This window comes from Equus asinus, chromosome 16 (assembly GCF_041296235.1).
Source record: "Equus asinus isolate D_3611 breed Donkey chromosome 16, EquAss-T2T_v2, whole genome shotgun sequence".
Lineage (NCBI taxonomy): Eukaryota > Metazoa > Chordata > Mammalia > Perissodactyla > Equidae > Equus > Equus asinus.
In genome coordinates this window covers 24,543,278-24,571,271 of record NC_091805.1, presented here as the reverse complement: position 1 = coordinate 24,571,271, position 27,994 = coordinate 24,543,278, and the positions used below count along the sequence as shown (strand labels likewise).

The 27,994-nt window shown below is 39.8% G+C and overlaps 2 protein-coding genes and 2 long non-coding RNA genes across 20 annotated transcripts in view; 2 read left to right on the top strand and 2 right to left on the bottom strand.

Moving 5' to 3' along the window:
• Window positions 1-1,132, bottom strand: part of LOC123277532 (uncharacterized) — an 87,603-nt gene extending 86,471 nt beyond the window's left edge. The window contains exon 1 of the long non-coding RNA XR_011494839.1: window positions 1,011-1,132. This is a non-coding gene — a long non-coding RNA (uncharacterized lncRNA). The remainder of the gene's footprint in view (window positions 1-1,010) is intronic.
• The window catches only part of LOC106831580 (guanylate-binding protein 1), a 56,859-nt gene extending 42,046 nt beyond the window's left edge, over window positions 1-14,813 (top strand). For 3 of the 5 annotated variants that reach the window (XM_070486770.1, XM_070486771.1, XM_070486772.1), the window contains 11 exons: window positions 3,303-3,422; window positions 5,085-5,293; window positions 6,623-6,750; window positions 7,860-7,969; window positions 8,235-8,431; window positions 9,039-9,281; window positions 10,127-10,407; window positions 11,043-11,255; window positions 12,017-12,119; window positions 12,352-12,545; window positions 13,639-14,813. In XM_070486770.1, coding sequence (XP_070342871.1) covers window positions 5,104-5,293; window positions 6,623-6,750; window positions 7,860-7,969; window positions 8,235-8,431; window positions 9,039-9,281; window positions 10,127-10,407; window positions 11,043-11,255; window positions 12,017-12,119; window positions 12,352-12,545; window positions 13,639-13,755 — 1,776 coding nt within the window. In that variant the 5' untranslated portion in view covers window positions 3,303-3,422; window positions 5,085-5,103 and the 3' untranslated portion in view covers window positions 13,756-14,813. Of the gene's footprint in view, window positions 1-3,283; window positions 3,423-5,084; window positions 5,294-6,622; window positions 6,751-7,859; window positions 7,970-8,234; window positions 8,432-9,038; window positions 9,282-10,126; window positions 10,408-11,042; window positions 11,256-12,016; window positions 12,120-12,351; window positions 12,546-13,638 lie in introns of all 5 variants that reach the window. The other 2 variants (XM_070486769.1, XM_014841889.3) reach the window with 1 other exon arrangement.
• A 220-nt stretch (window positions 14,814-15,033) lies between these two features.
• On the bottom strand, window positions 15,034-27,841 carry LOC123277732 (uncharacterized). 3 transcript variants are annotated; one of them, XR_011494836.1, is made up of 5 exons: window positions 27,599-27,727; window positions 25,462-25,549; window positions 22,188-22,408; window positions 18,936-20,082; window positions 15,034-15,495 (listed from the first exon to the last, which is right to left on the bottom strand). It is a non-coding gene; the product is annotated as an uncharacterized lncRNA (long non-coding RNA). The 3 variants fall into 3 exon arrangements; XR_011494838.1 differs by having other exon boundaries at window positions 15,035-15,495; window positions 27,716-27,841; XR_011494837.1 differs by lacking the exon at window positions 25,462-25,549 and having other exon boundaries at window positions 15,035-15,495; window positions 27,599-27,737.
• The window catches only part of KYAT3 (kynurenine aminotransferase 3), a 55,146-nt gene continuing 54,991 nt past the window's right edge, over window positions 27,840-27,994 (top strand). For 2 of the 11 annotated variants that reach the window (XM_014841890.3, XM_070486778.1), the window contains exon 1: window positions 27,848-27,931. The gene's annotated coding sequence lies outside the window, so the exon portion shown is untranslated. Of the gene's footprint in view, window positions 27,932-27,994 lie in introns of all 11 variants that reach the window. The other 9 variants (XM_070486773.1, XM_070486780.1, XM_070486776.1 and 6 more) reach the window with 8 other exon arrangements.

Genomic DNA, 27,994 nt, shown 5'->3' with positions numbered 1-27,994 from the left:
TAATAACAACTATAAAGAATTTAGTACAATGTCTGCCATACAGTAGGCATCAAGTGCATTTTACTTATTATAACACTAACCCAGGCTTCAATGCCTCAAAAAAGCCTACAAACTATGAGAAGAAAATGTGGTAAAAATAATTATATAATTATATGGCTTTTTTCACTAGTCATGAAAAATTGTCTAGTAAAACAGCATGTCATTTTCTACCTCTCAGTTTAGCTAAGACTAAAAAGCATGATTCCATCTATTTGGGAGGATGTGAAAGGACAGATGCTTTTACAGACACTTGGAGAAGTGGGGGGGGACTGCAAATATTTCTAGAGGCAAATTTCACATGTCTCAAAAGTTTTTAAAAAGAGCATAACCTTGGGGCTGGCCCAATAGCCTAGTGGTTAAGTTTGGCACTCTCCACTTCAGCATCCTGAGTTAGGTTCCCAGGCATGGACCTACACCACTTGTCAGCAGCCATGTTGTGGCAGCTACTCACATATAATGTAGAGGAATATCGGCAATAGATGTGAGCCCAGGGCTAATCTTCCTCAAGCAAAAAAGTGGAAGATTGGCAACAGATGTTAGGTCAGGGCAAATGTTCCTCAGAAGAAAAATAAAAATAGAGCATAACCTTTAACCAACATGTTCACTTCCACAATTTGGATTGATTCAATCAACATACACTTATTGAAGGCTTATGTGTCAGGCACTGTTTGAAGTACTGACAATTTGGAGTACGCCAGTTTTATACATGGGGTCAAAAATAGCATCAATGAACTGACATTTCAGCAACACCTAAAGCTGTAAGGGAGTAGGTCACTTAGATATCTAGGGAATCAGCATAAGTCACAGAAGAAACACCAAGTGCAAAGGCCCTAGGCGAAGATCATGGCCAGCATGTCCGAGAAAGGCCAAGAGAGGGAATTACTGAGCGGGAAACTGCAATCTCATAACCCCTGTAATCTCTTGTGAGGATGTGGGTTTTACACATCCTAATAAAGCAAGATGCTACCCACCTGAGATAAGTTAGGCCTTCTTTGAACTGCCCACTGCAGCCACAGCTGGGATCAGAGGTGAGACTGAGAGGATTCCAGTCAGTGCTCCAGATGCATCTAAAATGGTTCACCCCTTGCACCTCTCGGATCACTGTGCCCTTCATTAAACTCAATCCATCACCATATCTTCAAGTTGGTGACCATCTGCAATTGTATAAACGACTTAATATACATGAGCTAGTGGTACATGCCATAGACTTTGCTCCTGCAACTTGTCACAGGCTATAATTGATGTCCATCAACTCCCTCCTCCACCACCCATTCTAGATTTTCCTTGTCAGAGCCAAAAGTGGGCATCCCACTCGTGTTATTTTTAAAAAGTTGAGCTGTGTGCTTAAAACACTCCTTCTACAAGACAAGACTAACCCAAGGAGAAAACATAACTGGAAAGATACTTAAGGATTCAATAACTTCAGGTACTAGAAGCTCAGCTTATTCTCTGATGAGAAAGGGAGTGAGCTCCACATAGCACATTTGACTTATTTATTAATATTTTTTAAAGAGTGCATGAAGCCCTTTGTTTTTACTTTTTATAATAGCTACGTTGTCACATGATGTAGTCATACTAATGCCTACAAATGTTATTCAATGGCAATTGGGTTAAATTTCCTCTTCTATTTTTTGCCAAGTTTGGGAGGAATTGGTATTAATTCTTCTTCAAATATTTCGTAGAATTCACCAGTGAAGCCATTTGGGCCTGAGCCTTTCTTGATGGTGGTTTTTTGATTAGTAATTAAATCTCTTTACTTGTTATAAGTCTATTCAGATGGGCTATTTCTTCTTGAGACAGTTTCAGTAGTTTGTGTCTTTCTAGGAATTTGTGCATTTTTTCTAACTAATTTGCTGGCATGCGTTGTCCACAGTATTGCCTTACAATCTTTTTTACTTCTGTAAAGTCACCTGTAAAGTCCTCTATTTCATTCCTAATTTGAGTCTTCTGTCTTTTTTTTTCTTGACCAGTTGAGCTAAAAGTTTGTCAATTTTGTTAGTCTTTTCAAAGAATCAGCTTTTGGTTTCCTTGATTTTTCTCTCATTTACAAAAATCTTTATTATTTTCTTCCTTCTGCTTGCTTTAGATTTAGTTTGCTCTTCTTTTACCAAAGTCTTAAAGTGAAAGAACATTGAGATCTATTATTTTCTTAGTGGTTGCTCCAGGGCTAACTGTATATATAACTTCTCAGTCTCAAAATTATGCTAAACTAATTCCAGTAAGACACAGAAATGTTACTTCTATAACTCCATAACTTTATTCTCTCTTCTCCCTTTTTGTGCATATATATGTGTTATCATTCTAGTAATACTATCCTGAAGCATACTATACTGTTGCTATAACTAGTGATTTATACAATTTTATGTCTTTTAAAGAAGCTGAAGGGGAAAGAATAAATTTATAGGGATTATTATATTAACACTCACAATTTCTATTCTCCCTCTCTCAGCCTCGTTTTCAAGGTAAAATAGAGACAATGCCACTTATTTTGCATACTTGTAGTCCTGATTGAATTAGACCTGTAACATATCTAGCTCTTGGAAAATGATCAAGAAATAAAGCCGTTTCTGCTATTGCTATTCACTCAGCAAACATAGAAAGGCAGAACATATAGGCAAGAGGCTTAACAAGAGGGTTTGGGATCAAGAGTGATTCGCTCCAGATTACTTTTGGTCCTATGATTTTGGACAAGACAGTAAATCTCTCTGTGCCTCAGTCTCTATAAAATCATGGGGAAATGTTTGTTATGAGATATAGGTTATCCAACCCATGTGAAGACGTCAATACTGAGCCTGGAACATGTGTGCAATACCTGGAGCCCCCTCCTACCTGTGTACTAGGTATTAAGTACCAGGTGCTGGGTGTTTATGATATAGTGTGTAAGACATGTCCTTTTCCTCACTTACTGCACATACAAATAAGGAACCAGATCCACTCTGAGAGTGACCATTATTAAAGGAAATTAGATCTAAAAATTAATATGATGCTTCCTCATCCTAGGCTTCTCAAACTGACCCCTAGTCCTAAGATACATTCTACTATGTTTAAACATCTAATGGACACTTTTTAAAACAGCAAATGACCTCTAAGATCTCTTTCAAAAAATACATATAAAGATTCTAGTTGAGAAATCATGTGAAACTCACGTACCCTCCTACTAGCACAAATTTCGGAAATTCTTTCTGTTGAATCACTGGTCTGTACTCAGTGCTTTCAGTTTCATATTCTCCTAAACCCATTACAGAAGTTTCCTTTCTTCTAAGTGTCTGGCCTCCAAAGGAAATCCGGAAAGCCCCACAACATTGGACGGTTGAAATATAAGTCCAGCGATCCAGTGAGACACGGAGAAGTAACTGCTCCACAGAAACTGAGGAGAAAAACAGGTAAGAACTCTATTTTCTCACCAAAGCAGCTTTCTCTGGAGCTCTAAAGGAGCTCTGCTCTGGGAAATGGAGTCCATGATAAGCTCGAGGCAGGGGTGGGGAGGGGTTTATAAGGGTCAGTTAGTTTTCTAAAAAATGACCAGCATCAAGATGGGCTGCAGCTGAGCCTGATGTGGAACACGAGGGCAGATGAAATCCCGGCACTATCAGATGGCAGCACGTCCCTAGATGTCACTATTGTGCTTGTGTTGAATTAGGCACCAGCAGACATGGGGCTAAACTGAGAGCTGGAAATGCATTAGGATTGTCTTTTTCTGTGTTGATACTGTCTGTGTTGACTGGGGACACAATTAAATTATCGTTGTCTTTGAAGGAACTTGCTCAATACTGATCCAACTGCAGCTAAGAAATTGAAAGGGCCACATGTATGATTTTCATGAGAAGAAAAGAATACTACATGAGATGCAGTGTAAACAGCCATCTCACACTGTTAAAGACAATTGGGCCCCAGCATCTCACTAAAAATTTCCTCTTTATCACTAAAGGCAACATCTTTGTTTACCTTGACCTCTCTGGGCTCTCAAGCAGTTTTGATCCTGCCTTCTGAAAACTTCTCCCCTGAATTCCTTAGCATAGAATTAGCTTCATTTATCACTTGTCTGACAGCTCTCCTCTTTCATTTCAGCTCCTCCTCCCTGTCTCCCTCTCCCTCCCCCTCCCTCTCCCCCATCCCAGAAAACCTAGATTTGTAGAGCTGGAAATTATAGATATTTTCTTTGAACAACTTCCTCTCTAGCTCTCCTGATCTGCCTCCTGATCTCGTCATGCTTATTTCCTAGTCTTTTGTTCCCTTACACACACAAACAAACACACATGATTTTTAGCAACATTCAGTATTTGCAGGTGTGCAGTCATACCCCCCCCCCCCCCACTTAGTTGGAGCCTAATTGACTGTGAAACTAGTGAAGATTAAGCTTCAGGGCTGCTTGCATGAGCCCATTCCAAAACTCTGTAAGGGTCCCTAGTCATATGTTTCATATGGCCATATAGTTTTATAAAATTTGCAAGAGTAAGTTATACTGGTTCCACTTCCAGAATGGCAGTGTGAGGAGTTCTGTGGACCCTCATTCCAGTGAAAAGAGCATAAATAGCAGAAACACACACACACACACATTTAAAATATCTGGAAATTTTCCAAAGGGCATACACCAAACAATGAAACATTTATTCATGTAAGTCTTTATTGATTTTAAGAATTAATGAATAAATAAATCAACATTGGATTTCTAACATATAGCCAAAATGTAAAATAAATTTCTTTAAATCCTATTCTATTCTGTTTAATATCTAGTGTAAATTTTTTAAAGAGAATCCAAAAGGAAAGTTTTTCCATGCTAAATTAAATAAAAAATCTTGATTGTGAAAGTGGTTGAATGTTGATAAGTCACTGTCATACCAACATTTTTTTCAATGGACTACTCTGTTAATAATTTAGTAACTTTCTAAAATGATGCCTCCCCTCATCTATCTCACGAATGCACACAAAACTTTTGGCTACGTTGGGGAATTTTATGACTCCATTTTCTGAATGAAGAGTAAACTGGTGAAAGTTCTTGACGTACTTAGACCGGAAATTCTGTCATCCCATCTCTTCCCTTGCAGACATAGGAACACTCTGAACATGGCCCCAGAGGTCCACATGCCAGGCCCAGTGTGCCTCATCGAGAACACTAAAGGGCAACTAGTGGCTAATCCGGAAGCTTTGAAGATCCTGTCTGCCATTACACAGCCTGTTGTGGTGGTGGCTATCGTGGGCCTCTACCGCACAGGCAAATCCTACCTGATGAACAAGCTGGCCGGGAAGAGAAAGGGTGAGTGGCACCAGCAGAGCTCTGCCGAGTCCCTTCTGTCCACATACAATGCCAACATCAAGTACAGTGATGTGAGGAGAGAAAGTTGGAGATGAGGAGGAATATTGAAAGCTAACTTTCAATCCAGTTATGCTCTTACCTTCACTATGACCTGAAAGAGTCAGCTTCTCTCTCTTCCTACTTTGCCTTAGTTTCCTCTTGTATAAGCATGAATTGTTCCTTTCCTAGAAGAAATAAGGCAGTAATAAAAATAATTAATGTACATAATAATAAACTACAAGATATTTACTAAAATGTTCGTGCAGTAACAGCAAGTTTCCACTGATCTTTAAGATTTAAAAAAATGTTTAAATCTGTATTGGCTCTTCTTTTTTTTTACTGTTGTAAAATATACATAACACAAAATTTACCACTGTAACCATTTTTAAGTGTACAGTTCTATGGCATTAAGTAAATTCACATTGTTGTGCAACCATCACCACTTCCATCACCAGAAGTTTTCATCTTGCCCAACAGAAACTCTGGGCCTATTAAACAATAACTCCCCATTCTTCCATCTCCCCAGCCCCTGGCAACCACCATTCTACATTCTGTCTCAATGAATTTGACTACTCCAGGACTCTCATATAAGAGGAACCATACATTATTTGTCCTTTTGTGATTGGCTTGTTTCACTAACCTTAATGTCTTCAAGGTTCATCAATGTTGTAGTATGTGTCAAAATGCCTTTCATTTGTAAGTCTGAATAATTGTATGTGTATACCAATTTGTTTATTCACTCACCCATTGATAGACACTTGGGTTGCTGCCACCTTTTGGCTATTATGAATAATGTTGTTAAGAACATGGGTGTACAAATATCTGTTCAAGTCTCTGCTGTCACTTCTTTGGGGTATATGCCCAAGAGGTGGAATTGCTGGATCATATGGTAATGCTATGTTTAATTTTTTTAGAAATTGCCATACCATTTTCCCATAGCAACTGTATCATTTTACATTTCCATCAGAAATGCACAAGGGTTCTAATTTCTCCACATCCTTGTCAACACTTGTTATTTTCTGTGTTTTTGATAGTTATGTTGGTAAGGTAATTTCCTTCTATTTCTAGTTTGTTGATGGTTTTTATCATGAAAAAGTATTGAATTTTTTCAAGTATCAGATAGGCTGATTTTGCTATTTCTCTGATTGTAAGTAAGATTTAATATTGGTTGAGGTTTCAGTTCTCTCTCCTAACTTATGTTAACTATTTATTATGTTAACTTTTATCTCAACTTCCAGATCCATCTGCTATTAAAACTCCACCCTGTCTTGTCTCCACTGCCCTTTGCAGGCTTCTCTCTGGGCTCCACAGTGCAGTCTCACACCAAAGGAATCTGGATGTGGTGTGTGCCTCATCCCAAGAAGCCAAACCATGTCTTAGTTCTGCTTGACACTGAGGGTCTGGGAGATGTAGAGAAGGTAAAGATTGAGGATTCAATTTTTTAATAAGCCCCTCATCTCTGAATATTTTCTACACTGTTTAATGTTTCTGTAAATAAGAGCCTGTACTTAACCATGATATATATTTTCATTTCTCTTTACATGTCCTGAGGCTAAGTTTAGCAACCAGGGGTGAGGAAAATATTCATAAGGCAGAATCCTAGCAGAAGAGCATAGTGGTCAGAAGACATCATTCTAATTATTAAGAACAGCTATAAGCTAAGCCAGTTAATCCAGATGCAAAATGTAGTACAAATAAAATCAATATCACGAGTCTTAGCCTGCACAGAACTCTAGTTAAAGATTTAGGTTTTGAAGCTCCATACCTTTGTGTTTAAATTTGAACTCTGTCCCTAACTCAGTGGCCTTTGCAAATTATTTGACCTCTTTAACGTCAGCTTTCTGATCTCTGAAATGGATGTAATAGATCTATATTCACCCCATAGAATTGTTTTAAATATTTAATAAGATAAGTAATAGGAAGTATTGGGTGCATAATAATTGCTCAATAAAATAGCTACAAGGGGGCCAGCCTGGTTGCGTAGTGGTTAAGTTTGCGTGCTCTGCCTTGGCAGTCCCAGGTTTGCAGGTTCCGATCTCTGACACAGACCTATACATCGCCCTTCAAGCCATGCTGTGGCGACATCCCATATACAAAAGTAGAGGGAGACTGGCAGAGATGTTAGCTCAAAGACAGTCTTCCTCATCAAAAAAAAAAAAAAGCTACAAGTATTATTACTCTTAGATAAGTCAAAATTTTGCTATGAAAAATAAGAGAAAATTTTAACATTAAATTATATTTAAGGTCTTAGACTGCCCACCAACCTTGACTATTTTTTTGCACTTATCTATCAATGATCATAAGAGGGCCTAGTAAAAATCAATGTAAACCAAAAATACCAATCGGAAAACTATTCAAAGTCCGAGTCCTTTACTAATGATCATTTTCATTTAGATTAGGGTTCCTCTTTTGGGTCATTATTTTTAAAAAACATTCTAATTAAATGAACATACTTTTACTACTACTGATCTGGAAAGTGCCATGAGAATGAAACATACTCCTAGCCCAAATGTGTTCTGACTTCCAGGGTGACAACCAGAATGACTCCTGGATCTTTGCCCTGGCAGTCCTCCTGAGCAGCACCTTCGTGTACAACAGCATGGGAACCATCAACCAGCAGGCCATGGACCAACTGCAGTATCCTTTTAGTGGTCCAGAACAGCACCAAATCAGAGGGAGAACTGCTTTTAAAAAGCCAGCTGCCTGACTGAATCCTGGTGAATCAAGCACAAAAAGAGAAAACATAAAAAATAATTCAAGGGCATGGGAAAGATCCCATGTACTAATGAAGAACTGAGACCTGGGTTAAGAATAGATGAAATGAAGGTTTTGGAAAGTGTGGAACTAACAGGGGATGGGGACACTGTTCTTTTCTGCCAGTTTTCCTTAGTCCGTTACTCAGCTACGTGACAGAGCTGACAGATCGAATCAGGGCAAAATCCTCATCTGATAATAATGTGGGTGAGGATTCAGGTGACTTTGTGAGCTTCTTTCCAGACTTTGTGTGGACGCTGAGAGATTTCTCCCTAGACTTGGAAGCAGATGGAGAACCCATCACAGCAGATGAGTACCTGGAGAATTCACTCAAGCTTAAGCAAGGTAAAGAGGACTTAGAATTGATAAATGGGAATGACAAAGCACAGAAACGATCACTTTTTCGTTTTCTATTTACAGTTTTCTCATATTTATAGTTTTCTATTTCTTCTCAGTTGGCTATTACGAAGAATTAATGCTTTCTTAATATCTGAATTAACAGATTTGATTTTAAATTATCTTCTCCCTGTTCTAAGAAGTTTCTTTTCCTTTCACCTTTCCCTGTGCTATGATCAGATTGATTTTAACTCCCTGCTTAGGGCTTGTGATGCTAAAATTAGCCAAAGAATATGGAGTAGAATGGGCATTTACTTGAAAAAAAAATAGATTAAAACATGAAGAGTGCACAGGTCCAGGAGTTGGTAAACTATAGCCCATGGGCAAATGATGGACAATCCAGCCTGCCAGCTGTCTTTCTAAATAATGTTTTATTGGAATAATGCTATGCCCATGTGTTTATAGATTGTCTATTGGCTTCTTTCATGCTACAATAGCAGAACCGAGTACTTGGAAAACAGACCTGGCCTGCAAAGCCTAAAATGTTTACTATTTGGCCGTTTACAAAGTTTGCAAGCCCCTATATTAGGCAAAGTCCTTTTTTATCTTCCTCCAGGTACCAGTCAAAAAGATAAAAATTTTAATCTGCCCCGACTCTGTATCCGGAAGTTCTTCCCAAAGAAGAAATGCTTTATCTTTGATCGGCCCACTCACCGGAAGAAGCTAGGCCAGCTTGAGACACTGCATGATGATGAGCTGGACTCCGAATTTGTGCAACAAGCTGCAGCCTTCTGTTCCTACATCTTCAGCAATTCCAAAACAAAAACTCTTTCAGGAGGCATCAAGGTCAACGGATCTCGTGAGTCCTCTTCCCAGTCTTTACTCTCATGGTTAAGAATAAAGGAAGGTAGAATGACATCTATCTAGTTTCAGCTCTGAAAAATGCAAATCTACTGCTATTATCGTGTTAAATTCTAGATGACAACAACGTGTCTAATAGACGTTATTAGTCAAATTTCTTGGGTGAGAAAAGATAGGAAAGGCAAAAGAAAAAAGCTCTATTGCTTAAAATTGCCCTAGTGAACTGGACCTGCAATACGGTAGCCAACAGGAAATTGTGGCTATCTAAATTGAAGTGTAAATTAATTAAAGAAAACTTAAAATTCTGATCACACAGCTATATTTCAAGGCTCATACCTACATGTGGTTAGTGGCTACCATACTAGACAGTACATATGCAACACTTCCATCATCACAGAAAGTTCTCTTGGACAATGCTCTGCTAGAATAAACAAAATGGGAGACTCCTTTTGAATTGCTCCACAAATATTGGTCAAATGCTTACCACGGACCAGGGCTAATCATATAGACATAAATGAAGGAGGTACAGTTCCCGTCCCAATGGTGCTTGGGGATAAAGTGGATATATTCAATAAACACAGGCCTATGCTATCTAGAACAGAGGTTCTCAACCTTTGATGTGCATACATATCACCCGAGGATCTTGTCAAAAGGAAAGAGCTAATTCAGTTGGATCTGGGGGAGAGGCTGAGAGTCTGCATTTCTATTAAGCTTCCGGGTGATGCTGAGGACACTGGTGCTGTCAGGCAAATGAGTGTTAATAGACATCATCAGAATTACACACAATAGAACATTTTCTCACCCCACCTACTACAAACATCATTATTTGTTTTCCATTTGTAGGTCTAGAGAACCTGGTGCTGACCTATCTCGATGCCATCAGCAGTGGGGATCTGCCCTGCATGGAGAACGCAGTCCTGGCCTTGGCCCAGATTGAGAATGCAGCTGCAGTGCAAAAGGCCATTGCCCACTACGATCAGCAGATGACCCAGAAGGTGAAGCTGCCCACGGAAACCCTCCAGGAGCTGCTGGACCTGCACAGGGCCACTGAGAAAGAGGCCATTGAAATCTTCATCAAGAGTTCTTTCAAAGATGAAGACCATTTATTTCAAAAGGAATTGGCGGTAATTTTTTTCTCAAGTTTATATGGATAGGGTCTCCAAAGGCAAAGTATTATGAGAAAATGAAATGGACATTTATTTTTAGAGAAGCAATTCTTACTAGACATTAAAATGGTGACAACCGCTGTGTTATTATCATAATAAAAAGAACCAATTTTATCATAACAAAGTTTTAAAACATTTTTTGTCTCATGAATAAACTAATCATCTTCCCTATAATTTAATTAAATGGATATAAGTAACAATCAGAGCTTCTAACCAAATTACATGCCCACTATTATCAGATTGATTTGATATTCTAGCCGAAAGCAAAGAAAATTGTAGTCTTAGTTATCTCAAGCAGGCTTAGGTTGAGCCACCTTTATTCCATAGGCAGTCATTGGTCCAATTAGCAAAGCAGAAGTTTATCTCCAAAGGTGTGGCATAAAGCTAGTAATCTCTGCTCTGAACTTCATCTCCAAGGAGAAAGGGACTTCAGTAGAAAGTCAGGATCAGGAAGAAGGGTATGGTCCTGCTGAGGTGCCTGTAAGTTTGCCTAGGGGTCATAGATGCGTTTTTTGGAGGAGCCTTTCCAGAAATTCTGAGGTCAAACTAACATCTTTTCCCTATTCTTTTCACTTCCTATTTTTACATTAAAGAACCAGCTAGAAAAAAAGCGGGATGACTTCTGTAAACAGAACATGAAAGCATCATCAGATCGTTGCTCAGCTTTACTTAGGGATCTTTTCAGTCCTCTAGAAGAGGACGTGAAGCAGGGGATTTATTCCAAAGCAGGAGGGTATCGTCTCCTCATCCAGAAGACACAAGAGCTGAAGGAAAAGTACCTTCAGGAACCTAGGAAGGGAATACAGGTAATCAAGATTTATTGGTTGATTCTTGGAAGCTGTTGACATGCCTCCCTGAAACACCAGTGTGATCTGTGTGCAATTACAGGGCTGACAGCATTCATGCTTTCATTCAATAAACATATACAGGGAGCCTGTTATACCAGATATATCCTATGTGCCCATCCAAGAGAGTGCATTCTATTAAAAATTGAGTTATAAATTGGATTCTCAGATTAATCACCAGGTTGTTACTGTAATCCACTATTACAGCTGGATCTTCATGTTGTAAGGGACAGAAACTCAATGATGGTCACTTAAACAAAAATGGTAATTCATCAGTTTAGGCTTCAAACTGGCTTTAAGCAGCACTAGATCCAAGATTTCAAATAATGTAATCATCTGTCTCTCTGTTGCTCCCCTCAACCCCACACTTCTGTCCCTCCACCTCCTTTTCTCTGATCTGCTTTCTCCCTAATGGCTTCATTTGCCAACAAGCTCACCCCATAGGGAACCACAGCACCAACAGCTCCAAAATTAGGGCCCTCGGTCTAAAGAACAAAGAATCTTTATCTATATCTATATCAATCTCTTATAAAGGATTCTCCTTAGTAGGGTGCCATGATTGGCCATTCTGGAGCATGTTTCCACCCCTGTGACAGGAAATCTTGACCACCAGGCACACCAGGGCCAAAAGGAGCAATTTCTAGAGGAAAAGATGGTGGGCAAATAGGAATAAGTGCCCACAGTCATTTCCTATTACTAACTCTCTCTTTTCTGGGTCCTAGGCTGAAGAGACTCTTCAGACATACTTGAGGTCCAAGGAGTCTATTATTGATGCAATTCTACAGACAGACCAGACTCTCACAGAAAAGGAAAAGGAGATTGAAGGTGAGGAGTGGGTCAAGAGACTAGATAACCTCAAAAGTTCTTAAAAGTTTTAATAATTTGGCTGGGATCTTTAAACTACAGCAAGATGAGCAAAGATGCCTCTCCCTTGCAGAAGTCATTTCTGAGTAGGGCATATACAGTCAGTAGCAGCAATGACAGGTGAGTGTACAAGGAAGAAAGAAGCAACATGGTCACCCACATAAATTCTTCTTCTTCCTTTTCCTCTTGACAGTGGAACGTGTGAAAGCTGAATCTGCACAGGCTGCGGCAAAAATGTTGGAGGAAATGCAAAAGAAGAATCAGCAGATGATGGAACAGAAAGAAAAGAGTTATCAGGAACACGTGAAACAATTGACTGAGAAGATGGAGAGAGATAGGGCCCAGCTGCTGGCAGAGCAGGAGAGGACTCTCGCTCTTAAACTTGAGGTATTTGATTATATCGCCTTTAGGTTTCTGGGTTTCCCTCCACCCTCCCTGATCACATCTTAGAGTGGCGGTGGGAACATGAAGCCCAGAAGAAGGACTTTGCTGGCCACTTGTACTTTTCAATTCTGTCTGCCTGCCTGGCCTGTCCCCTGCCTATGTCTGGTTATTAGAAGATTTTATTTGCAGCTTTGTCACATCCAGTCCTTTATCAGTGTATCCTTCAATCAATGGTAGCTATTGTCTGCTTGGCATTATAAAAATGTCTTAGCTGTATCTCTTGCTTACTACTACCTGAAGCAAGAACTGCTATGTCCCTATCACTTAAGAGAAGAAACAGAGGTTCAGAAAAGATCAAATAACTTTTATAGAGCTACGCAGCTTGGTAAGATGTCTGAACTGTCTTCACCACTTAGTGGGATCCACAGTGATTTTGCTTTTACGTGACACCTGGTATTACTTTAGCTCTAAGAGAACCTTTGTGATCAGAAGGAAGCCTTGACTCTCACATCTACGTGACAGTCTGTCACTCCTACCTGTTTTCTAGGCCCTGCTCCCAGTTTGTGTTGAGTTGGGAATTATGTGCAGAAATTCCATATGTCAGTCTGTGGCCCTGATTTCCTTCTCTATATTCTGCTACACCTGCCACCAAGCTGTGGAGACTTAGATCAAATTCCCTTATCTAAGACTCACATAACCATTAGATTTTGAGAATTCTTTATTTCTGTATTACGTATGTATGTGTGTATGTGTGTATAAAAGGTTTTTAATGCATAGATAAGATTTGGAACCAAACATATGATTAAGCTTGCTCACAAAGTTTGTATAAAATTAATGGGAGAAAAGATCAAGACCAGTAATTAGGTTCATCAATATATCAGGAGGTCTAAGCCAAAAATTTATCTTAGCTAAAAGAGATTTAGGAAAAGTAATCATAGAGCTAGGCTGCCCAAGAGAAAGTACAATGAAAACTAGGGATAGAATAAATTTCAAGAAGAAATTCAATACTAAAAAAATCTATGAATGTGGAAACTAGATAAAATTAGAGATTTACTTAATGCTACACTTTATTCTATCTCCATTTGTCTCTTTGTAGGAACAGGCCCGACTACTAAAGGAAGGATTCCAAAATGAGAGCAGACAACTTCATAATGAGATACAGAATCTCCAGAAGAGGATGGCACAACCAAGAAGGAGATGTGTCATAAGCTAAAGACCTAAATAATAGAGCTCTCCTGGTCACTCTTACCCAAGGCATAACTCAAACTTGTAGAATTTGGAAAAATGTCACTACACTTAATATTAGGTCTTGAATTTTTATAACACAAAAAACTTGCAAAGACATGTGGTGCTATAATTGAAGTCATGTCCACCTTCTAACAATATTGTTAATTGTGTTACAAGGATTTTACCTCTGTACCAACATAGGAGCTATCATGAGCTGATTCCTCTCAGGAGAAGCTTATTCTTCCAGATGACCACTGGTAGACAAATGGATAAAGAACAAAGCCTTAGGTAAAAGTCTTGGAACATAGTTGAGCATCAGTTTGGTCAAGTGTACAATGGAGTCCAATGTCAGGAAGAACCATCCTAGCTTCTGCTTAGTGAAGATGCTGTATAATTTTCCATTGTACCAAGACTGTACAGTCTGAGCAGTGATGTGATTCCTGAGCACTGGGAATGGATAATCTGCACTGATGGGTTCCAAGCTAAAGCCAATCATCTTATATAGCGATCTAGAATCTCTACAGAATTTCCATAGGAAGATGGAAGAAACCATTAGCATGAGTAGGAGTTGGGTCATAAACAAATGGGCTATATAAGGAAACTTTCCCTCTTTGCTAAATTCACCAGATTATAACTTTAATGAGATACTTTAGAACTTTAAATAATTGACACTGGACTAAACATTGTAACACGATAATTACGCGTTTTGTATTTGTAGTAATGTATAATTCACAAAGATTGACTTTGAATGATGACGGATAATGCGTTAGGAAACTGAACTACTTAATTATTAGATTGTTTATAATCCTAAAGCTTAGGCCATCTTTCCCAGTTCTCAACAGTCGTACTTGAAAGCTTACTGATTTTCCCCAGAGAATATGGATCTTTTCGACTATTTTTTTGACGAATAAAATAATGCTCTTGGTACTACACAGCATATGTAGACTTCATCCTAGTTGCCAAAAGTCCTGGGTAAATCGTTGGTGTTTCTTAAAGCAATTAAGAATTGTTTACTTAATAATAAATTAAAATATGGAAATAAAATACGCTTCACTAGGCTTTTTTATTTCTGATGGGGTTCTTTTTCAGTTTGCACCGAAAAATAAGGTTTTAGCTTCATAGCAATAGTTGCCTGAGTTTCTATAAAAGACCAGATAGTAACTATTCATCGTCTTATGGGCCATATAGTCTGTCTCGGCTGCTCAACTCTGCTATGTTGACTGCAAAAGCAGTCATAGACAAAACATAAATGGATGGGCATAGATGTGTTGCAATATAACTTTATTTTCAAAAACAGATGGTACCCACAAGCCATAGTTTGCAGCTCCTTGCTTTATAGAAACATTGGTCAAAGTTCTGTGCATCTGCCTTAGGTTGCTTACATCTGTAAGGGACATATGGATTCGATTGTATATGTTAGGATTGAGAAAATATTATGCAGTGTTTCAAAATACCGCATCATGAGAGAAAAGCAGGGAAGCAGCTAATGCCATTAAATCCATATTAATAAATCTGCTTTTCCAGATTGCGTTGGGACATTTCACTCCATTGAACCCCCTTCCCTCTCATGACACGGAGAATGCTTCCTTCCACAGTTGAGTACATGTGGCTAAGCAGTATTTCTTCACTTGAACTGTAACTTCACAGGAGACCAGGTGAGACCCACAGTGTCTTAGATGGAGTGTTTAGATGTAGATATGATTTGTGTTTTCTTTTCCAAGCTGCACTGCAACAAAGAAGTAAATAAAATACATTTTTGTTACTTGAAGAAACTTCATGGTAGAAAAGAATAACTCTGTTTTCAAACCAAGTAGTGGTTTCTTCATTAACCATTTAATAATAGGAAAATCGAAACTAAGTAAAATTAAGTAACTTCTTTTCTAGCTTGGTAGCACGAGTCTATACCGGATTCCAAATCCTATTTCCAGGAACAAAATAAAGCTCTCTCTCTAGGCAGGCATGTTGCTTTCACCAGTGGTGTTCAATCCAGCTGTGAGTTAAAATCAATTTATTAAGCATAAAGTTTCCCTGGATCCCACCCTTTCCTGACTTTCTGATACAGTAGATCTGAGATGAGTCACCGAGTGCTACAATCACAGGAAAAGGGCAATTCGAAGTGACACACTTTCAGTCTGCCGAGGCTACCACATGTCAGGGCCTACGTTTGCTGACCATTATGATGTTCCTGTGTCAAAATTCTTTTCATCCTAGAGAAGTATGTCTTCTCTTGTTTAACTGACAGGTTATTACTTTTCCTTCTATAGGTCTAGAGAAAGGAAATATAAGCTCCCTTGATTTAGAGGGAGGGAACACACTAAAAACTTGGATCCGGACAAAATAGCAGAACTCCCTCAGTGAAAGGGCCCTACACAAGTCCAAGGTCAAGAATAAACTAGACAAGTAAAAATGTATTCACTGAGAAATAAACACAAGCATAGAAATTTGAGAAATTTTAAAATATTTGGCATACTAATAAACTAAAAATCAACCTTATTACCACTGTACATGCATAATTTCAACAACTTAGATGAAATGGACCAATTTCTCAAAAAGCACAAACTACCAAAACTCACACAAGGTGAAATAGGTGACCTGAATTGTCCTATAACTTCTAAGGAAATTTAATTTGCAGTAAAATAAACTCTGAATTGACATCAGCAAGGTAGTGGATGAAATCCCAGCCCTCATCCCTCAACACAAATACCAATAAAACAGTGTTATTTTGGCCAAAATACCTTTATGAGACCTCCAGAATCCAGTTAAGAATTTGCAACACCCAAAGTAAGCACCAAACTGAGAGAAACCTCTTTGAAATGGGTAATAAGAGAAGTTCCACTGTGCTCGTGTCAATCCCTCGCTTCAGCTGAAACAGCTCAGCACCTAGAGAAATCCACTCGGCCCACAATTTCTCCCCTGGGGACAAAGAATGAGTGAAGCACACATCCAACACTCCTAACCTTTCAGGGTGCTGCCCAAAACACCTACTTCTGTCTCCTCTCACTCAGAGCACTGACACAACCAGCATAGTTAGGATGCCTAGGAGCAGCTGAAAACAAAGAAAAGGGGCAGGAGCTCTCAGCAGTCTGCACAGCTCTACTGGATTGAGAGAAAGTGCACAACTCTGAGACTTACCTTTCAGAAGAGAGAGAAGTAGAGCTTGCACCCAGCCTCCTACCATTTCAGTGCATACATACAGTATACATTCAGCATACTGCCCTAGGGAAAAGACGCAGGGGGTCTCAACGGCTGGCATGACTCTGGGAGAGGGAGAAGACACACAATCCAGAACCTCCTTCAGAAGGGGGAGAGAGAAGTGGAGCTTGCACCCAAGGACTCAGCATTTCAGGACACTAACCTGGGGAAAAGGAGAAGGAGGAGGTTTATGGTAGCCTGCATGGCTCTGTGAGATTGGGAGAAGCACAATCTTGAGACTTCTCCCACAGGATAGAGGGGGAGGACTGAAGTGTGTATCCAATATACCAGCCTATCAGAGCACTACTCTAGGGAAGAGGGAAGCCAGCTTACAGCAGCCAACAAGACTCTATGAAATTGAAAGATGCATAACCCTGAAACTTCCCCCCTAGAAAGTGGGGGAAGACTACTAGAGAGTATACATCCACAGAAAATGTTTGAGACACTCCAAGAATCTCTAGCCAGGCTGGTTGGTGAATATCTTTCCCTGCCAAAACCAGTCTGTAAAGACTAGAAATGGTGAATTCTTCTTCAGATGCATAGATACCAACACAAGGCTATGAGGAATATGAAGAAGCAAGGAAATATAACACAATCAAAGGAACAAACTAAATCTCCTGTAACTGACCCTAAAGAAATGGCTTACTATGATTGCCTGAAAAGAATTCAAAATAAACATCTTAAAGAAGCTCAGTGAGCTACAAGAGAACACATAGGCAACTAAAAACTATCAGGAAAACAATATATCAACCAAAAGAGAGTATTGAAAAAGAAACCATAAAAAAGAACAAAACGGAAATTCTGGAGCTGAAGAATACAATAACTAAACTGAAGAATTCCATAGAGAGTCTCAATAGCAGACTCAATCATTCAGAAGAAGGAATCAATGACCTTGAAGACAGGTCATTTGAAATTAGCCATTTAGAGAAACAAAAAGAAAAAGAAAAGAAAAGCATATGGGACCTATGGGATATCACCAAGCAAAGAAATAGATTCATTATGAGAGTCCTAGAAGGAGGAGAGAGAAAGAGAAGAGCAGAAAGCTTATTTAAAGAAATAATGGCTGAAAATTCCCCAAATCTTGAAAAGAACATGGACATCCATATTCAAAAAACTCAAAGGACCCCAAGCAAGATCAATGATAGAAGATTACCCCAAGAAACATTATAGTCAAATGCTCAAAATTCAAAGACAAAAAGAGAAATTTGAATGCAGCAAGGGAAAAGTGACTTGTTACATACAAGGAAATCCCCATAAGGCTATCAGCAGATTTTTCAACAGAAACCTCCAGTGCTGAAAGAAAAATATGCCAATCAAGAATACTATGCCCAGCAAAACTGGCTTCCAGAAATGAAGGAGAGGTAAAGATACTCCCAGATAAACAAAAGCTGAGGGAGTTCTTCACCACAAGACTTACCTTACAAGAAGTGCTACAGGGACTTCTACAAGTTGAAACAAAAGAATGCTAACTAACAAAATAGAAACATATGAAAGTAAAAATCTTACTGATAAAGATAAACATATAGTCAAATTCAGAATACTCTAATACTGTAATGGTGGTGTGTAAATCAATTTTAACTCTAGTATAAAAGTTCAAAGACAAAGTTATTAAAAATAACTATAGTAGCACTAATTTGTTAATAGATAATTTAAAAAGACATACAGAGTAACATGAGTAGCATAAAATGTGTCGGAGGCTGATGTAAAAGTGTGGAGTTTTTATATGCGATTAAAGTTAACTTGTTATCAGCTCAAAATAGACTGTTACAAATATAAGATGATTTATACAAATCTCATGGTAACCACAAAGAAAAAACCTGTAGTAGATACATAAAAGATATAAACAAAGGAATCAAAGCATACCACTAAAAAAAATCAACAAATCACAAAGGAAGACACCAAGAGAGGAAGAAAGAAACAAAAGAACTACAAGACAGTCAGAAAACAATTAAAATGGAAAGAGTTAGTCCTTACCTATCAATTATTACTTTAAAAGTAAGTGTATGTTGACTTTTGCAACCTCCTCATCCTTGGTAAATCCTTTGAAGTCATGAAAAAACATCTTGAGTGTCTTCTTCCAGACACCATTCATACATTCCTTGGTGACATCACCCCAAGCCACAGCGAGGTTCTTGATGCAGTCATAGGTGTCGTAATCCTCCCAGAATTGCATCAACTCTTCTCAGTGTCTTCCTCAGTTGCAACAATAGGCTGGGCAAAGGTCCTCATCAGGTAGTAGACCTTAAAAGTTACTATAACTTCTTAATTCATTGATTAAATCAAAGAGGTGGTATTTGGAGGGAGAAACACCACTTTCATATTGGAACGAAGACCACCAATAAAATGAGGATGTCTAGGAGCATTATGAACAATGACCAAAATCTTGAAAGATATGTTATTCTCCAAACAGTACTTCTCCATTTCACTGGCATAGCAATTCAGGAGGACACCTTGGAGGAGAAGCCGGGTCATCTATGGCTTCTTATTGATCCTGTAGTACACTGGCAGTGTGTGCTTATTAATATGCTTGAAGGCCTAGGATTTCTCACTGTGCCAGATCACAAAGGGTTTCAATTTGTAGCCTGCAGCATTGCCCCTGAACAAAACTGTTATTCAGCCCTTAAATGCCTTAAAATTTGGCATTGACTTGGCCTCCTAATGGATGAAAGTCCTTTCAGGCATCCATTTCCAGAATAGGCATGTTTTAACATATTGAATATTTGCTCTGGTAAGGCATTTTCCTCCACAATCAGCTTATCTAGAATTTCAAAAACTGTTTCAGCTGCCTTCACATCAGCGCTCACAGACTCACCACTCACTTTCACACTATATAAAGAACAATTCTTGAACGGCTTAAACCACCTGGAGCTAGCAGTGAATTCAATATCATAGTTGGGTCCAGCCTTTTATTTCAATACTGCAAACAAACTTTTTGCTTTGGCTATGATCATCATGGTGCTGAGAGGGATGTGCTTCTGTGTCTGGTCTTCAATCCAGATCCTTAGAAGTTTCCTCATGTCTGATATAGGCCCTTCTTGCATTTTTGTTAGTCTCCTTGTGTTCAATGAAGCAGATTCGTTAACGGCTTCCATCGCGTTGTTCTTGTTCTTCAAGATCATAGCTATGGCAGAATAGGAGATGCTTGCTCAGTGAGCAATAACCATCACTGATTTTCAACCTCCATAGCCCTTAATCACTTTTAATGTCATTCCAGGTCAATCCCTCAACATGACCTCTTACTGATAACATTTGCAGTGGATTTTGTATGTCTACAGGCCATGATGAGCAAAACAACACGAGATTAAATCAAGCAAAAGAGAACAGAATGGAATCAAGAGACATGGTAAATGCGAGAGTTATGAGGCTGCTGTCAGCAGAACACAACATATCGTTTTACAGTAAAATTTTTTCTTATAAGTGGAAAGAGTACACTCTAAAATGATGATTTAAAATATAGTATAGCAAATACATAAGTCAGTAACATAGTCATTTATTATCATTATACAATTATGTACTGTACATAATTGTATGTAATATGCTTTTATACAATTGGCAGCACAGTAGGTTTGTTTACACCAGCATCACCACAAACATGAGGAATGTGTTGTTGTATGATGTTACAAAGGCTACGATGTCACTAGATGATAGGAATTTTTCAGCTCCATTATAAATTATCGGATCATCATTGTATATGTGGTCTGTCATTGAGCAAAATATTGATATGTGATAGAAGCTTGTTTTTAAAAATATGGTATTGTGTACCTCAAAATGTGTTAAGAGAGTAGAACTCATATTTAGTGTTCTTACCACCAAAAATGGGGACAGAATTAGGGAAATGGATATGTCTATTACATTGATTACAGTGATGATATCATGGGTGTTTGCATAAGTCCCAACTCATCAAATTGTACACATAAAATGTGTACAATTCTTTGCATGTCAATTATACCTCAATAAATCCATTTTGAAAAATTCTGGAAAACAATTCTCCAGATCCTGAAGGTACCTACTGACTGATGAATTTTACCAAGAATTTAAAGAAGAAATAACATCAATTCAACACAATTTCTTACAGAAAATAGAACAGGGAACATTTCCCAATTAATTCTACAAGGGCAGCATTATCCTGATACCACAATTAAATGGGGGGGGGGGGGGGGAACAGCATAAAAAAAAGCTACAGATCATTATCCTTCAAGAACATATATGCAAAAATCCTCAATAAAATATTAGCAAGTTGAATCCAGTAATGTATAAAAATAACGCACCTCAATCAAGTTGGGTTTATTCTATGAATGCAAGGCTAGTTCAAAATCAATTAATGCAATTCACCATACTAAAATCCTGAAGAAGAAAAATCACTTAATTATATAAATAAAGGCAGAAAACTCTTGACAAAATATGACATCTATTTATGATAAAACTCTCAGCAAACTAGGAATAAAAGTGAACTACTTCAAGCCGATAAAATGCATCTACAAAAAACCTGCAGCTAAGATAATACTTAACGATGAAAAACTAAATGATCTGCCCCTAACTCAGGAACAAAGCAAAGATGTCTATTCACACCATTCCCGTTCAACATTATACTGAAACTCTTTTAGCTCTGTGGATCTACCTAGCATAAAGCATGTGGTACGGCTTTGGAACAGCAGCGCCAAAAGGACACTGCACACTATGACAAACTGGGGGAGCAAAAGGTAGTCCCCATAGAAATTCTCCAGGAGCTGAGAACCTACAGATAGCCTGCAAGAGAGAGGCATCTGAAAGCTTAAGAGCTCCATCATGAAGGGGTGAACCAGGAATTCCAGAGCCGAAGTCAGACTGAGAAAGGAAACATGGCACATTCCTGAGAAGAACAATTTCTACCAAGTTCTAATGCCCTGATATTTACCTATGGCGCAGCATTCTCTAACACTATTAGCCAGAAGCCACATACCTAGTCCATGTCTTGAAGGGCACAGTACTTGCCCAAGTTTTCACTAAGAACAATTTTTATTTTTATTATTTCTTACATATGGACCTCAGGTTTTGGATGAATTTTTTCCTACCAAACTGATTTGTAAAGTCAAAATTCATTTTCTCTTTTCAAAAATTGTTCAAAGACTGTGAAGACTTTCTGATCAGCTCGAGTAACCAATGCTAAGAGTTAATGTTATAAATCCTACCAAATGTGTGTGTGGATAGAGAGACAGGCAGAGAGACAAACAAACAGATACAGGTTACCCTGAGCAGCTCTTTCTGCAGATAAAATACACTTTCTAGGGGCTGGCCCCATGGCCGAGTGGTTGGGTCCACGCGCTCCGCTGCAGGCGGCCCAGTGTTTCGTTGGTTCGAATCCTGGGCGCGGACATGGCACTGCTCATCAAAACCACGCTGAGGCGGCGTCCCACATGCCACAACTAGAAGGGCCCACAACGAAGAATATACAACTATGTACTGGTGCACTTTGGGGAGAAAAAAGGAAAAAAAATAAAATCTTAAAAAAATACACTTTCTATTACAGTTTTTGATATATTTCAACTTGTGTTTGTACAGCTATTATTATCTCTCTGGAAAGCATTAATTTACTGAATATTACATATACACACAAAATATTGCGTTTAAAATAGCTAGGTGAGACTGAAAACTGAACATAACTCTTTTTTGACAAGTATAACTGTATATACTTAAATTATACAATGCAGTGACTTGATATATACATTGTAGAATGGTTACAAGATCAAGATAATTAACACATCCATCACCTCACATAGTTAACATAGTCAACTGTTTGTGTATGTGTGTGTGAGAATGCTTATGAGCTACTCTCAGCAAGTTTCAAGAACACTTCATAGCAGGAATGTAAGGTGGACAAGCCTTTAGGAACTTACAAATCCATCTGATTTGTCTTTTTTCCTAGGGAAGGTTTTCCTTAGAACTGCTCTAGGATTATGAGAGAAAGGAAGAAGGTAGTTCTGCCTGCCTCACTCTTACTACCTAGAAGGACACATGCCTTTTGAGAAGCATTTCCAGATAATGAGGCATCGCTTCTCCTCCCTGCCACTCCTCTGGTGTCACCTGGAAGGCCCATGTAAAAGTAAAGTGGGATGCCTTTGGGGAGCAAACTAGAAGAGTGAGTAAACCATCACAGCCATACTATGATTGCATATCAGAATGTCCATATAAAAGAGTGAAACAAAATTGAAGCTCATTTCCCTTTCATGTAAATATAGTAGGTCTGGAGCTGGAGTGGTGGCTCCATGACGTCAGGGCTAAGGCTCCCTCTCTCCCATCCTATTGCTCTACCATCTTCAACTTGAGGATTCCACCAGGTCATCCAAGAGGGCTGCAGCCATCATGTCTGCGCTCAAACTGTCAGGGAAACCACAAACCAAGAGAGTAAGGAGGGCATACTACCCCTTTAAGACTTTTCCTGGAAGAAGCACATGCAGTTTCCACTTATATCGCACTGGCCAGAATTTAGTCTTATGGCCAACTCAGCTACAACAGGAGCTTGAAATGCAGTCTTTACACCAAGCACCCACATACTCTGCTGAAATGTGAGGGTTCTATTACTATAGGCGAAGAGAAAACTAAATATTGTGGAATAACTAGCAGCCCAATCCTAAAGATTCTCTTTCCCTTCCTCTCAGGGAACAATGTCACAGAACTTATTAAGAAACATGCACTGTTCTAAGTTTTTTCAGGTCGATTAAATCATTTAATCCTCAAAATAGCACTATAAATAAGGTTCTATTATCCACATTTCACAGATGAGAAAATCAAAGCACAGAGAAGCGAAGTAACTTGCCCAAGTTTACACAGCTAGGAAACGGCAGAGCTGGCATTTGAACCAGACAGTCTGGTTTATCCACTATGCTATAGTGCTTGCTGTCTACTCTACTTCAGAATATTTTCAGTCCTCTATGTGAGGCAATGGAAAAGGCTTTATCTACATAAGGGAGATATTGTGTTTTTATTCAGAAAGCAAATGAGCAGAAGGTATAAGGAAAATACATCTACTGATAATTCCAGGGAGTCACTTATACTTCTTTTTTTAAGACCAACATGAGTATAATGAGTGAGACAAAGCTTGATATCTGAACACAGGATTCAAATGCCCAGCATTTGGTCATTCCAACATTTAATGAACAAGCATATAAACTAATAACAATGTGGAATAAAATGAAATTCCAACCAAGCAAGGGCTCACTACCAGACACATATAGAAGCCAACACCATGAGGCTAACTTTTGAGAAAACAAAGAGCTTTATTGCGAGGTCAACCAGCAAGGAGCTAGGAGGCAAAGCCTCAAATCTTCCTCTCCAATCCAAGGTTCAGGGTGAAATTTAAGGAGTTAGGGGCTACTAAGCTGCAGCTGGGGCCATGTAAGCTGATTGGCTAGTCTCGGATTAGTCCATAATCAGGCTGCTTGGGCTGCTGGAAGCCAGATTTTCCTTACTGAAGGCCATCTCGCTTCATCAAGTGCTCAGATGGCAACATTTCTGAAGATTTTGGTTCCAGGGTCATCCTGCGGCTATGGGTTCACACCTGACACATGCGTAGTGCTATCCCTGTTATTGAGCAAGGTTAGATTCTTCAAAAAACTGTTTTAAGGAAGCAAAACTAGTTTAAGTTGGTCGATGTTTTATGTGCTGTTTCAAAAACAAAAAGACACCTGAGAACAAGATGGACTCTGTGTGGTGAACAGGGACCTCAAACCAAAATGGAGTCAAACAGCCATGATGGGACTGGATGAAGTCAGGTACCCTGTTCTCAGAAAAAACACAGAATGCACTCTTAAGCTAGTCTCCGCTGAAGTTCCTGAATTTACAAATTGCAGAACAGCCATGTGGACCTAACCAATGAAACTGTGACCTGTGCCAACCAATCAGGATTAAGCAGGCTTGCATCCCTGATTTGTATCAGTGGACCTAGCTTGAATCCCTCATTTGCATAAATAGATGTGAGTGGGAACTGGTGACCTGGGCGGGAACTTTTTCCATAAAGGCAGTCCCCTTTCCTTTGTTCTCCCGGAGCATGCTTGCGATTTGCTACTGAGATCACGCCTCTCCAGTTTGCAAACTGTATGAGTAATAAAACTTTCCTAACTAAATTCTTGTATGGCAGAGGTTGTTATTGACAACGACAACAAGAGATGGGAAATCAAACACATTTACATTTTCTCTCTACAAGCCCCACTAAAACAGCAGTAAGGCGATTCTTGTGAGCCATAAACCCACGAGAACAAAAACAAGGGGAAGGAGAGTGGTAACGAAATGGTAGAAGTTATAAAGCAGATGGGCAGGGAATAGCTGACGGTAGACTCAAACACGCTGAATCCTAGACAGTCACGAAGAAAGCCAAAAAAGCTACCAGATGTTGTCCCCCACACACAACTCTCCAAACGCTCAGGACTAAAAACCGGAGGACCATTTAACGGCCTATCTAAGAAACCACTACATCCCAAGACTACCACCCTGGTCTGCACATCCCCACCAATTTGTCGCCCCTCACCTCAGCAACAGATTAGCAGTTTGTACTCTGAAGAGGGCAAGCAGAGAGTCTGACTTAGGAGAAATCAGGCATAGTTGATGGTGGAGTGCTGAAACAGAGGAAATGAGTGACTGTCGGCATAACAGATGTGGACCTCCTAAGCCCTCTTTCTCTCCTCTGCCACCACCCTAGTCTCAGGGAACATCATCTCTCACTCTAAAAACCTCCTAACAGATCTTCCTGCTTCTACACTTGCCTACCCACAAGTCCCTTCTCCAAGCAGCTAGAGGATCTTTAAAAAAAATGTAATTAAGATTACACTATTCCTCTGCTTAAGATTTTTAAGTGGCTGCTTCAGAATAAAATCATACCCCTTTCTGAGGTCTTCAAGGCTCTGCATGATCTGGCATCTGCCTTTCTCTCCACCCTAAGCTGGAAGCACTTTGCCCTGAATCACTATTAGACACACTGGCCTCTCTCTTACTCCTTGAACTTGCCAAGTTTGTTCCCACGTTGGGACCGTTTCAACAGCTGTCTTCCTTTCTAGAATCACTTTTTGCAAGGTAGCCTCTTCATCATTCACTTCTAGGTTCAAGTGTCACCTCCTCAAAAAAAGCCTTTCCTGACCATTCCATTTAAACTATCTGCTGTGTCCACCCCTCATTGCTTCTTCATAACACTTATGACCCTCTGAAGCCATTGTATATATTTATCAGCCTGTTGTCTGTTTCTCCCTATGTAAGGTTTAAGACTAACACTTTTTCTGACTCATTTTCCTGAGTAGCCTCAGCACCTATGTCCTGCATTCATATTTGTTAAATGTGAGAGAAATAAAAGCAGCACCTGGCATTGGAAACTGATCTGACACTTACCCTTAAGGCTTCAGTGTGGTTAAGAACTAGACATGGAGTTCCCCAGTAAAACATAACAATCCGACAGAATACCGCCCTCAAAGTGGCTGTGTGATCATGAAGTGAGACAACAGGCGAGATCACTTAATAATCTTCTCCAGACAGATAAAAACAAGATCACTATGCAAACTACAAAAATACCAAACTTTCTCCTCTCCCAACAAGTAAAACTGGTGCTTTTTTTACCAAACACAGATACAGCCTTGCAATTTCCTTCCCTTCTCCTACATAAGATGTATTAAGATACCCAATCTTATAATTACCTCCACTTCCTGACAGCACCCAAAACAGAACGAATCTCCATTTCCTTGAACCCTCCCCTCAAATCATCTAATACAAGCCCAGATCGTATAAGAAGAGATTTCTAACGCTGTTATTGAAAATGACCCATGGTTCCCCAAAGTGTGTTCTCCCTCTTTGCAATGAGTGATAAACCCAACTTTCTGACTACGGGTGTGTTCCTGGTGGGCTTTGGCCAGGAGAATACTGACAAATGAACGCCACTCGAAATAGCTCATAATCTAGGGGCAGATTCTCTATCGTGCGCAATAATTTCTCCATTCACTTAACCTCTTCTGAACCTCCTTGTGCTTAGTTGAAGAGTATATTCCCTCAACCAAAGGTTATCTTTGTTCTTTGTTCTAAACCAGAATAACAATGCTACTGCCATTCCCACTCCATCTATCCTCTCATCTTCTTAAAACAGGAGAGGAAGAAAATCCATTTACGAAACTCGCTTCTTAACGCAAGCTATCCTTTCGGTAACCCCTCTCTCCCCAAAGGAATAATTCATGGTGTTCCTTTTTCTCTTAGCTGATTTTTATTCCTCAGTTTTAATGTCTCACTTGTTTCCCTCCGTCAGCTTCACATCCCCTTTCGTTTTCAGTTCTCTGATCAAACTCATTTAACGGTTCAGGCATATAAAGTTCCTCTGCTTTTTTTCTCACCCCCAACATAGGCGATAAATACAACTACAAACCCTTTTGCACACTCTCTGTGGCCTTGCCCTCTGTCCGGCACCTTCCAACGTTCGAACTACAACCCCCCCTTTGCCTAAATTCTGTGGCCCCAAAGCTTGCCTCTTTTTCCAAACCAATCCTTGTCCTATAATCTACATCAACCCGATCAGTCACACACATTCAATTAGAGCCTTGAGCCTGAATTTCATACTCAATCCCCGGCCATAGCCGAAGCCACGCCCCGCCCCGCCCCCTGACCCAGGCCCGCCTGCATTCCGCCGCCCTAACCGGTTTAAGTGGCCAGCACCTCCACCAGCCCTGTCCAGTCCTGGATAGCGGACATTCTCATAGTCAATGGCGCCCCGAGGCCATATCTAAACATCCACCTTCATCCCGTCCCCTTACTTTCATCATCCTGGCACCTTTCCCCGCCTCCTGCCGCAACCCGCCCCCAGTTCCATCCAGTCCGCGATCCCGGCCGGCCCCGCAGCCAATCCGCGCTCTGAATCCAGACGCCAGGTCCATCCCCGCCCAGGCTCCGCCTCCTGGGCCGAATCCCGAGAGCCAAGTCCTCGGCCCACGCGGCCTCGTGAGCACAGGGCCACTGGCGGCGTAAGGGAGGTGAGTGGGCGCGCGGCTGGGCGCTCCGCTGCGGGGTGAGGGTTCCGGGCGGGCGAGCGGGCG